We start from the raw sequence: 12,237 nt of genomic DNA, 5'->3' as shown, positions 1-12,237 counted from the left end.
CTTTTGATTGCTGGAAGTGATTCTTCTTTTATTTCTGAGGTGAAGCAAGCTTTATATTCTGCCTTTACAATCAAGGATTTGGGGCAGATCAAGTATTTTCTGGGTATAGAAATAACTAGAAGTAATGCTGGGATTGTGTTGAATCAGAGGAAGTATGTCTTGGATATGTTAAGGGATTTAAATATGGAAAATTGCAAGCCTACTACTTTTCCTTCACCTAAAGGGTTGTGTTTGAGCAAAGAGGAAGCTGATGTTTTGCAAGATCCTGAAGTATTCAGAAGACTTATAGGCAAATTGCTTTACCTGAATCTCACCAGGTCTGACATTTCCTACATAGTTCAGCAACTTAGTCAATTTCTAAGTGAGCCAAGGGTACCTCATTTTTTGGCAGCAACTCATGTGCTTCGATATCTGAAAGCCACCTTGAATCATGGCTTATTTTTTGCTGCTAATACAGAGTTGAAGTTATCTGCATATTGTGATGCAGATTGGGGAAATTATTCAGACAGTGGCAGGTCCTTGACTGGTTATTGTGTTTTCTTAGGGAATTCTTTTTGAATTCCCTAAGAAAACTAAGAAACAGAAAGTGGTGTCTAAGAGCTCTACTGAGGCTGAATACAGGAGTATGAGCCATACAACTGATGAGATTGTTTGGGTTGATGGTTTGCTTAGTGATCTGCAAGTTGAGGTTCCTAAGCCAATCACTCTATTTTGTGATAATATTGCTGCTCAACATATTGCAGACAATCCATGCTTTCATGAAAGGACGAAGCATCTCAGAAGAAAACATCACAAATTGGATGTTCATTATGTTAGGGAAAATGTTCAACTGGGCTTCATTACTACAGCTCATGTTAGATCTACTTTACAACTTGCTGATCTTTTAACAAAGCCCTTGGGCACTGATCAGCACAGATTTTTGTTGCAGAAAATTGGCATAGTTTGTCAGCCTCTTGTTCAAGATTGGTCTTGTTCTTCCCCAAGTCCATCTTGAGAGGGGGGTGTTGAGTTGGTTGCCAAGCTGGCAGTCAGTTGCCATATTGGCAGCTTCATAACAGAATTCTGTTACTCTAACAGAATTCTGTTGAGCATGCGTTTTGTGTTGTATATTATATTTAACGCTTCTAGTTTCTTCTTGTATGATTAGATGATGTGTATATATAGGTTGTAAAGTAGTTGAGATCATTTATGACATAATGAATACAATGACACAATTTTCCTCCAGTGATTTTCTCTCAGATTCTCTCTAAATTTTCTTCTTCTTTCTGATTTCTTCTTCTTGATTTCAATCTTGCGATTTCACATTTTTAATTTGGAAAACAGAAAATACAATACATATATATGGACGAAATAAATGTTGTTACAGCAATAATACAAGTGAAAAAAAAAGATAGAGCAATAATTACGTACGTTCTTATCCCCTCACAAGCCCCCCCACCCCCCGTTAAAATAAAAAATAAAAAATAAAAAAATTTACGTACGTACTTATCCCCTCACCAAGCACACCCCCCCCCCCCCCCCCGCGTTAAACCAAAAAAAATAAATTTAGAGGGGCGATTAATTTGGTATAAATGATGGAAACGAAATGGAAAAGAAACAAATAAAAAAGGGATAGAAATCTTTCAACCATTATGTTTTCATTTGTTTAATTTAACTATGAAAAGAAATCACTTAGCCAAACTTCCATTCTTTTTGTGTTGAGGAGTGTAACTGTGTAAGGGTAATTGTTACAATAGGTTTGAGAGATAACAAATAGATGGAAACCATTACCTACCATTGGGTAATGGTATAGTTATTATTGCTCAAACTTACTGACCAAACACTTGGTAATGGTTTGATTGATTCCATTTCCAAGCAAAAAAAAAAAAGCCCTTCCCAAACATATTCTAGAGTTTCCTTCAATGGTTAAACTAAAGAATTAAAAAAGTACACTGCAAGAGTCTAATGATTCATTTCGACACAATTTCTTTAATTTGTTTATTAAGGTGTATGCTTTTCTTATTTTTTTGGTGTTTTGTCTATATATTATAATGTTAAAGCAGAAATACTTGCGTGGACCTGGTTCACAATAATATTATTGTGGACCCGAGGTTTATACACACGCAGCTGACATTATATTGAACATAGTGATCTTTATTTTTAACATAGTAATCTTATTTTTAACATAGTAATCTTTATTAAAAGTTGTATAACGTTTAATACTATTATGAACTGAAGTACGACGTTATGACCCAAATTTTAACATAGTAACCTTTATTATTAATATTGACCTTATAAAATATTTCATTAAAAAAAATTAACCTCTTATAGCGTATATATTACCAAAATGACTTTTATTTTCAACATAGTGACCTTCATTTTATTATAGTGATTTTTTTTTTTATTAATAAAACAACCATAGTTTCTCTAATGTTAGTGGTCCACAATAAATTAGTGTGAACCAGGTCCATTTAAGAATTTGTAATAATGAAATATATTTAAAGTTATAATTACTAAATTTAATACATCTATCCCTCTTAAAAAATTATAATTAGTGTCTAATTAATTAACTACAAGACCGTGATCTGAGCTAGCAATAATGTCATGAGCTGAGGCCGCCGTTGCCCTTCTTTGAAGTTGCCTTTAATCATATTCAATGATTACTTGATAATCAAATCAAAATACAATAACAATTCAACACTTTGTTATGAAGGTTATAGATATAAGTTTATAAATAATTAATTTTCATGGTTGAGGCATATAATGGTTTTCATAATAATTTAAAAAAGTATGAAGGTATCTTTGCATGAAATTAATGTAGAATAAGCACAATATTTTGGGACACAAAAAATAAAAATAAAAATAAAAAAAAATAAAAAGTAAAAAATAAAAAATTACAGACACAGCATTATGTGATGGAGGAAGTATTTAATAACTAATTTCAATGTCCAACACATGATTTTATCATGCTTTTTTAATTAATTCGATCAATTACGTCATAGTTTAACAAATGTAAGGGTATAAAATACTTATGATTTATGAAAAACAGAATTTGAAACACAAATGAACACTTCATTAAAATTAATCAAACAACATATAATGCATTATGGTACAAGCTATGCCAGTACTAGAACACATACAACAAGCTTGTTAATATCACCTTTTTTTTACTTTTTTTGAACGGGGTAATAATATCATTAAATAATAGCCATATGACACCTGCAATAATAAAGATTTGTAAACCACAGATATAGAGAAAATATCATAAATTTTTACAACCAAAATCATAACTAATTTGCATATTTGGCATATCTCATACTCCACTGATTCAAGCTTGACATGAACACTGATTTTCGATCTCTTTGCATCTTTTCTAGCGATTAATTAAAATAAACTTAAAAGTAGAATCCAAATTTGTAGGAGTAGCTTATTTATTTAATTTAGGTAGATATGAAAAGGCGGTCCAATCTACGTTAGTGGCCTAAAGTAGTGTACCATACTAAACCAGTCGCGGCAACAACATAACCGCAAGCAGCCCTAGTGTGTGCAAAACCTAGTTGGGTCATTGAAGATGCTGACGCAACTGTAATCCTTGCAACACGGTTTATCATTACAAGATAGGCCGAATTCTGCGCATTCCGATGCAGCCACACCGGTGCCGAACACCATGACAAGTATGGCAATGGCCAGCAATAGCAAAACTACATCAACAACATATTTCTTTGTCTTCATCATCTTCCTTGTAAAAAAAATTGAGGGTTATTTTTTTTTTTTTTTTTGTTTTGTCTGTGTTGGTGCTCTTTAATTAGTTCAAATTTTGGTTACCTTATATAATTAAACTTCAAAGTTGATGGCCCTACTAAATGTTATGACATTTCTGTTAATTAATAGCCACAAACTTTAATATTAAATCTATTATTAAATGAACTCATTTTAGAATTTGATAATTAATGAGAGGTAAGAATGAGAATGACTTCTAACCATTATATCTTTTGTTAAAGGGAGTTATATATGCATAATTTTGTTTTCATTGTAAGAAAAAAAAGTTAAAAAAAGAGAGAAAATAAGGAGGTGGTGGTAACTTTTGATGTTTTTGAAAATATGTGGTAATTTTTTTAAAAAATAAAAATAAAATAAAAATAAATAAAAAAATACAAGGTGCAGTGGTAATTGCTAAAGTTGACATAATAGAAGGTGGTAATTGTCAAAATTTCCTATTTTTATTCAATAAAAATTAGTAAATAAAGTCAACACATCTTCAAAAATTATAATTAGTGTCTAATTAATTAACTACGTGGGCGTGATCTGAGCTAGCAATATCATGAGCTGAGGTTGGCATTGCTCTTCGTCTTTGAAGTTGCCTCTAATCATATTCAATGATTACTTAATTATCACTATAAAATACAATAAAAATTCTAGACTTTGTTATGAGGGTTATAGAATTAAGCTACTCCGATTATACGTAATAAAATGTACCTCTGTTACATATTATTTGCAAGTTTGCAACGTTTAGACATTTTTCCTCTCTACTTTATGTCAAATCGTTGCAAATAATATGTAATGGAGGTAGTAGTTGTTTATTTCATGGTTAAAGCACATATATAATTGATTTTCATACTATATAAATAAATAAATAAATGATTTTTTTAAAAAAAAAATAAAAAAGAAAAGAAAAAACAACAGTGTTCCTGTTTTGGTTTACAAAAACTAGGATTTGTAATTTGTTCGTCATGGTCAATTAAAATATAGGAATATAATGTAATTTGTAAACTCAATAAATGAAAAAAAATAAAGGCACACTTAGGGTCTGTTCTCTTACGTTGAAATTCAGTTCAGTTCAGTTCAGTTCAGCTGAGTTCAGTTCAGTTCAGTTCAGTTCAGCTCAGTTCAGTTCAGTTCAGTTCATGTCAGTTCAGTTCCTAATTTCCTTCTCTTATAAAATATTCATTTCAGTTCATTTCAGTTCAGTTCAGTTCAGTTCAGCTGAGTTCAGTTCAGTTCAGAGTTCAGTTCAGTTCAGTTCAGCTGAGTTCAGTCAATGAGAACAGGCCCTTAGTTTGAATCAAACTAACACATGATAATTATATAGAGTATAAAACATATTCATAGACCTCAACCATCAGCTTAAACTTTTGGTTGAAACTCGGGATCAATTTATATACTCAATCATATATATCTCTAACAAATTACTATATTGGTAGTCTCATTTCAGGAGTATTACGTACATACACGCGACCATGTACTCCTAAACTCACTCGGATTATTTCTGTTCTTTCAAGTTTTGACTTAAGCAAACTCGATCATCAAAACCAACTTAGGCACGCACAGAGTAGATGAATTACACGAATAATTGGGGCAACAGGGAAAAATCGATACCACAAGCCTCCCCAACTCCTTGGCACGGTGCATCATCGCTTACACCTAAGCCTAAGCCCGTAAGCAACTGCCTTCTATCGGAATACAAGGCAGCCGCATTGGTTGATAACTTGATACAACCATGATGATAATGCAGATTGCAGGCGATGAACTTGAGAGCCTCATTATACTTCTTCATCTTCATCATATTTTTGCTTTTGTAACAAATTAGCAATATTGTTATAATTAATTTCTTTGGCCTTTTTGGGGCTACTTGGATCAAATCCATTTATATAAATACAACCTTAAAAATTATGTAAAATAACAGATGTAACCTTTACTACACTAATAAAATTAAGTCAACGCACCCATCAACCGTCTCCAACATGGTGATGAGTTGGCAACGTCCATAAGGGACTATCAAAAGGGGAGGAGGGAGTATAATCAAATTTAAGCATAATATTTTGCATACTTAATTTAATACATATATATGGAGTATTATTTGAAAATACTAGCTACAATAAACTCCGATAAGGCAAACACAAGAAGCAAATCCACAACTCTAATATCATAGTCGAATTTATTAAAAGTAAGAACTGCAAAATTAAAGATAATTAAATATGTTTAGTTTTTCTCAATGGAAATTACTAATTATCCCTTCCTAGTGAGGGATATGGTAACGTTGATGAACACATTGTTTTCTAATGCCATTGCGTTTTGTATGAGCACCTTGTATCTCTTGAAAATCTCTTCAATAATGGCTTCGCCGAAATGACTTGTGAGTAAGGGCTCAACCACAGATCTCATGCACTTATAAAAGTCGTAATGTTCGGAATCCTTTGATGAATACTTATAGCATTCGTTTGCTTCCCAACTAACTTCACAAACATGAACTTGATCGAAACTAAAAGATCCTTCTTTCTCAACCAAATTACTCAACTCTGCTGCTGATGGAGGGTATTGAGGGATGTTGTATGTATTTAACTTCTCTTCGTTTATTAAACCCTGCAAATATACGTACATTATATCATTTTTTATCGAACAGTTCTAAATTCTTTGATTCGTAAGGAAGATTATCCTAGGCTTTAATTTGTTACATAACTTAACGTTAATTATTCGATTTATTAACTATTATGTAGAAGTACATATACATTTGTTCATGTTCATTGTATAAAATGCAACAAATTAAATTGCACTCCACCTTAGTCATTTTGTAATGAATCTAATTAAAATTTAATCTTTTACTTACAATTATCTCTATTATTTCGATTGAGAAAATTTTACGCATTATGCTTGATAATCTTACTGTATATAAATTAAAGTACTTCGTGTTACAATTGAATCACATACCATTTACATTTCTACTTTCGTGCATCTATATATTTTAAATAATTCTATTATATCATCGTCATATATATAATTTCAGTCAATCATTATTTTTTACATGCAATAATCACTTCTAATATATATGAGAGGATTTGCATTTTTTTTTATATACTTAAATTTGCTTATACACAATTACACTTAATTTTATTGCCATCAAATTTAAAATATTATATCTTATATTATCAAATACTAGCATCATATATCAACTAATACGTTTATCACGTAAGGGAAAAAATACAGAAAATGTGTATTATGAGTACGTACCTCAAACACCATACTATTGAGAGCTGTAGCAAGAAGGTCATACATGTAGCATGATTCCTTGCTATATAGTTCTTCAGTTTTTCTTCCCAACATTGTTAGCACCATCATCCCTCCTGCTACTACTTCTTCAGATCGACCGCTTAAAAACGTCGAAAAATCATTTTCAAATTGATCAGAGTAAGCTTTAACCACATTAGAGGGACTAGTCTTTGATATGTAAACATTTCCCTTGTTGTTCTCTATCCCTTTTGGTATCTGTTTCAAAATCATCAAACACCAAATTAAACTTTGTCGGACCAAATTGATTAAAATCCAAACTATCAACATCGTACGTACACGTAACTAATTGATCTAGATCGACAACGCAATAAGATTGACATTAGACACGAGTCACATGACTATGACATTATGATCTTTATTTTAATTGTTTTTTTTTTTTGACACGCTTTTTATTTGTAATTATGATAAAACTTAGTCATACATCGTGTAGGATTCTGTTAGAATCACCTTACTATATTTTTATAATATCAAAATTTTATAATTTTTATTTGTCGTTAGTTATTATAAATATTCGTTATTAAACTTGTGCTATGACAAACTTAATAAAAGAAGCATGTCAAGTAAAAAAGAACAAAGAAAGTATTTATCAAGGCATGATTGAATGGAACTAATACTTAATCAACCTAAAAGAGTGTGATTGAACATTACGTATGACTTTTCTTTGAATTATAATAATGAGTTAACTTTAATCTAAACAACCTGATTTCATTATGATACTTTCCCAATTATATTGAATTCAAATTTACAACAATTATTTTATGTTATATATGCCTTAAAAAATACAACTATATGTGACTTGAAATTAAAATTTTCATCTCATTATTATCATTATACTACAATTGGGAAGACTTTTCGATAGCTACAATAAAAATATAGCCATTATAACCGTTTTCAATCTTGACCCTTCAATTTTTTTTGGATCAATCTAGTTCGTCCATGTATGTAGTTGTTTGACATAAAAATATAGCCAAAAAAATTGTATGTTTTTCTTACTAAAAAATATATGGACAAAATTAAAGTTTATAGAGCATAATACAATTGGGGGAAAAAAAAAAAAAAAAAGATAGATAGATAGATAGATAGAGACATCACCTTAGACAACCAATGGACACTATATGAGGAGTGGACAAAATGCAGGTGGTTTGAAGGAAAAAGTCTACCATAGAAAGAGCCAGGTACACCACTCACAAAACAATAACCAAAATCATCTCCCATTTTTTTCTTAAGCTTATCTTCAAAATTTCCCAATGACCTAAAGATTGTGTTAAAATCATTTCCTGGAAGATCATTCAAGTAGACTTGATACTCTTGGGGCTTGTTTCCAAGCTTTCGACGTGCCTTTTCGACGGTGTCTATAAGCTCGGTGATCAAACTCAAGGTGTTTAGCTCGGCGGAGGAACAACCCAAGTCAGCTATGCACATTGTTTTTGGGAGATTCTTGCAATATGACTCCCTTATAGCTTGTTCTTTCAATGGTTTTGTTAATGTTAATACCTGCTTCTGTTGCATCAAAATTCAAATTCTTGATTAGTGGGCGTTACCACGGAAAAAGTGCTCGTCAACCCTAAAACACATTTTTAGTTAAAAACTCAAACCCGGCTAAAAAAAACTCAAAAGTTTATTTGACCCAACAAGTCCAACATTATGTTATATATGAATTCGGTCATGGAATTTAATGCTTAGGCATGGCCCAGCCTTAATTTTCACCACATCTATGACAATTCAAAGAGAATTACAACTTGCACCAAAATATGTAATTTATGGTAGTCATCTTTTATTAACTCTTATCTGAACTTATTTTTCCTGAAATAATTGGAAATGAGATGAAAAGAGTAGAGTCTATCTTAGAACAATAGCTTTATGTGGTTACTTGAAAAGAGGTTGGTAGATCTCAAGAGTTTAATGTTAAGATAATGGCATGGAGCCATGGACTAAAAGCTTTTTATGTATCATTTGTGATTAAGGTCTTAATCCTTAATTATTCCCTCTATTTTATGTATCATTCGTGATTAAGGTCTTAATTCTTAATCACTCTCTATTTTTTTAAATTGACACACACATATTATTTTTTTCTTTATTCGATCAAACGCCTTGCCTTAATTTTCTTACTAACAAATCATTAACTAATCACGTACGTATACTTTTATATTACAATTTTATAAAATTTTTACTAAGAGACAATTTAAAACATTAATATAAAGAGCATGGTCAAACACATGCATGAATCCGCATGCGTGAAAACTAAGAGTGTCACTTAAAAAAATGACGAGATTTATATTACTATCTCCGTTAATGGTTATCTGCAATTTTAGAATTTTTTATATATCTCAAATAATATCCCAAACTTGCAGATAACCATTAACGGAAGTAGCAGTAGATAACAATAAATTTAATTCAATAGAGTTTTGCATGAGTTGCACACATACTTGTATCTAACCCTTTCAACTATGGTATATATAGTTAAATAATTATTATTTAACTATCTATAATTAAGTATATTTGATCGTAGGAGGGCAAGTAAACCTTATGCATCAAAGTGTAAAATTTACGTGTTTATGATTCAAATGAAGTCTTATATTAGAAATTTAGAAGCTTGTAAAATACTTTGGATGTAAATGTATATTTCGTGACATAACAATTATGTAGCCAGGAACTCTCGACTCCATATGATACTATGTAAAGATTTAAAAACGCCTTTATAATGAGACATGTGTGTAGATATAATAAAAATATGCATTTATTATTGTTATCTAATGACATGCATTATAAAATAAAACTAACTAACTACCTGAATATACGACGTTTTTGCATAGCTGATATCATTAGTACCCTCGTTCATGCGAAATACTTGCTTCAACTCAGTTGCCATAACCATTTTCTCTTTCTCTCCTCTTTTCCTTCCTTACTCTTACGTGATTATGCCTCTTTTTAACGTGTTATAACCTTTGAATGAGCTATGCAAAAAAAATTATGTGCTATAACCTTGTAAATGTGACCATTATTTATACTAAAGGTTCTTCATTTTTTTAGCCTTGGGACATAACTATTCAGTACCACAAAAAAAATTAATAAGATATGACAATATTTATTTGTGTTCCCATTTACAATAAGTAAATCATTTCTTATCATATATAATAAAAGTTTTGTAGTTTTGTGCATGTTGTAATTCACTATATAATTGAGGAGCACTATGTCACGTTTTTTCCATTTAAATAAATAAAACTTTTTGTTGTTGGGAATGTCGTACATATGTGAAGAATAAACTGTTAGATTTCGGGAAAACTCCTTGGGTTGGAGTGTGTACCATTGAATAATATATATAGTGTTACAATACTAGTCCTAATCATGTTAGGAAACCTAGTACGATAAGAATACAAACTATATCACAAATATATACAAATATATCCTACTCTGCGACAAATATTATAATAATCCTATAATATCTATCACACCCCCGCAGTCGTAGCGGGAGGAGGGCGTACGCTAAGACTGGATCTAAAGTCCAGAAATAAATCTCGTGGTAGGCCTTTAGTGAAAATGTCTGCAAACTGATATCTTGAAGGGACATGTAGAACCCGAACTTCACCCAATGCAACCTTTTCTTGAACAAAATGTATATCCATCTCCACATGTTTGGTGCGTTGGTGTTGTACTGGGTTTCCAGAAAGGTAGATTGCACTGACATTATCACAATAAACAATAGTAGCCTGCCGTAGAGGACAATGTAACTCAAGTAAAAGATTACGAAGCCAACACGCCTCTGAGACAACATTCGCGACGCCTCGATATTCTGCTTCTGAACTCGACTTAGACAAAGTGTGCTGCCGCTTAGATGACCAAGACACGAGGTTGTCCCCAAGGAAACAACAATAGCCCGATGTGGACCGTCGAGTATCGGGACAACCTCCCCAGTCAGCGTCAGTGTAAGTAATAAGTCGATGAGAAACAGTCGGATATAAATGTAAGGCGTGATCAATGGTACCCTGAACATAACGCAGAATGCGTTTCAATGCCTCATAGTGAGGTTCCCGGGGATCATGCATAAAAAGACACACCTGTTGTACCGCATATGCAATATCTGGCCTAGTAAAAGTGAGATACTGAAGAGCACCTGCTAAACTGCGATACAAAGTAGGATCCCGAAAAGGTGGCCCTGCATCTGCACTTATTTTGGACTTAGTGTCAACTGGAGTGGCTGCAGGTTTACAAGAGGCCATACCTGCACGCTCTAAAATCTCCCGTGCATACTTTTCCTGTGAAAGTAGCAAATAAGAAGGTTTTCGGGTTACTGCAATACCCAAAAAATAACTAAGAGGACCCAAGTCAGTCATAGGAAACTCAGTTTGTAACTGAGATATGATCCCTGCACGCAACCTGTCAGATGAGGTAGCTAATATAATATCATCAACATAAAGAAGCAAATATGCCATATCATCACCCTGCCGGAAAGTGAAGAGAGAAGTGTCACTCTTAGAAATGACAAAGCCCAACTTAATAAGAAAATTTGCAAAGCGTTGGTACCAAGCTCTAGGAGCTTGCTTTAAACCATAGAGAGCCTTGCGGAGACGACAAACATGATTGGGCGCTCTCTGATCTAGGAAACCCGGAGGTTGATGCATATAAACAGTTTCTTGCAAGTCACCATGTAAAAAGGCATTTTTGACATCTAGTTGATGTATCGACCACTTTTTAGCCAAGGCTAAGCTAAGAACAGTACGAATAGTGGCCGGTTTAACTACCGGACTGAAAGTCTCATCACAATCCACACCAATTTCCTGCGACCTGCCATCACATACAAGACGAGCTTTGTGCCTTTCAAGGTCACCATTAGACTTGTATTTATGCTTAAATAGCCACATACAATTGACAACATTCACCCCCGCAGGCCTAGGCACCAATTCCCATGTCCCTGTTTTAATTAAAGCACTATATTCATCATTCATCGCCGCATTCCAATTATGGTCATTTAAAGCTAGTTTATAGGACTTTGGAAGTGGTGATTTATGAAGATGGGGACCCGAAGGTTGAACTGTGAGGTTACAATATTTCGGGTTCGGTTTAAAAATACCCCGTTGACTACGGGTGACTCGGGGCGAGGGAGGTGGTGGCCGAGTGGGTTGTATGGGAGGAATGCCACGCATAGGTGGTGGAGAGTAGGCGGGTGTGGAGGCAGGGCTGCTGGGCGTACAAGGT

General features: G+C 32.9%; 1 protein-coding gene across 1 annotated transcript; it reads right to left on the bottom strand.

Annotated features, from left to right (window-relative positions):
- Positions 1–5,985: 5,985 nt before the first annotated feature.
- LOC145609202 (S-adenosyl-L-methionine:benzoic acid/salicylic acid carboxyl methyltransferase 1-like) lies at positions 5,986–9,919 on the bottom strand. The gene is made up of 4 exons (XM_081664746.1): positions 9,833–9,919; positions 8,137–8,544; positions 6,985–7,239; positions 5,986–6,339 (listed from the first exon to the last, which is right to left on the bottom strand). The coding sequence occupies exons 1-4, from the start codon at positions 9,917–9,919 to the stop codon at positions 5,986–5,988; spliced, it is 1,104 nt and encodes a 367-aa protein (XP_081520872.1).
- Between the last annotated feature and the right edge of the window lie 2,318 nt (positions 9,920–12,237).

Source organism: Chenopodium album, chromosome 23 (assembly GCF_948465745.1).
Source record: "Chenopodium album chromosome 23, dcCheAlbu1.1, whole genome shotgun sequence".
Lineage (NCBI taxonomy): Eukaryota > Viridiplantae > Streptophyta > Magnoliopsida > Caryophyllales > Amaranthaceae > Chenopodium > Chenopodium album.
The sequence above is the reverse complement of the archived record's forward strand: the minus strand, read 5'-3'. Positions and strand labels throughout refer to the sequence as shown.

Bases quoted from the DNA above. Each gene is read 5' to 3' on its own strand.
- LOC145609202 (XM_081664746.1), bottom strand. From the start codon at position 9,919: ATGGTTATGGCAACTGAGTTGAAGCAAGTATTTCGCATGAACGAGGGT. The intron at 8,545-9,832 runs GTAGTTAGTTAG...TTGATGCAACAG, and splicing joins CAAAAACGTCGTATATTCAG to AAGCAGGTATTAACATTAAC. The intron at 6,340-6,984 runs GTACGTACTCAT...GTATATTTGCAG, and splicing joins TCAATAGTATGGTGTTTGAG to GGTTTAATAAACGAAGAGAA.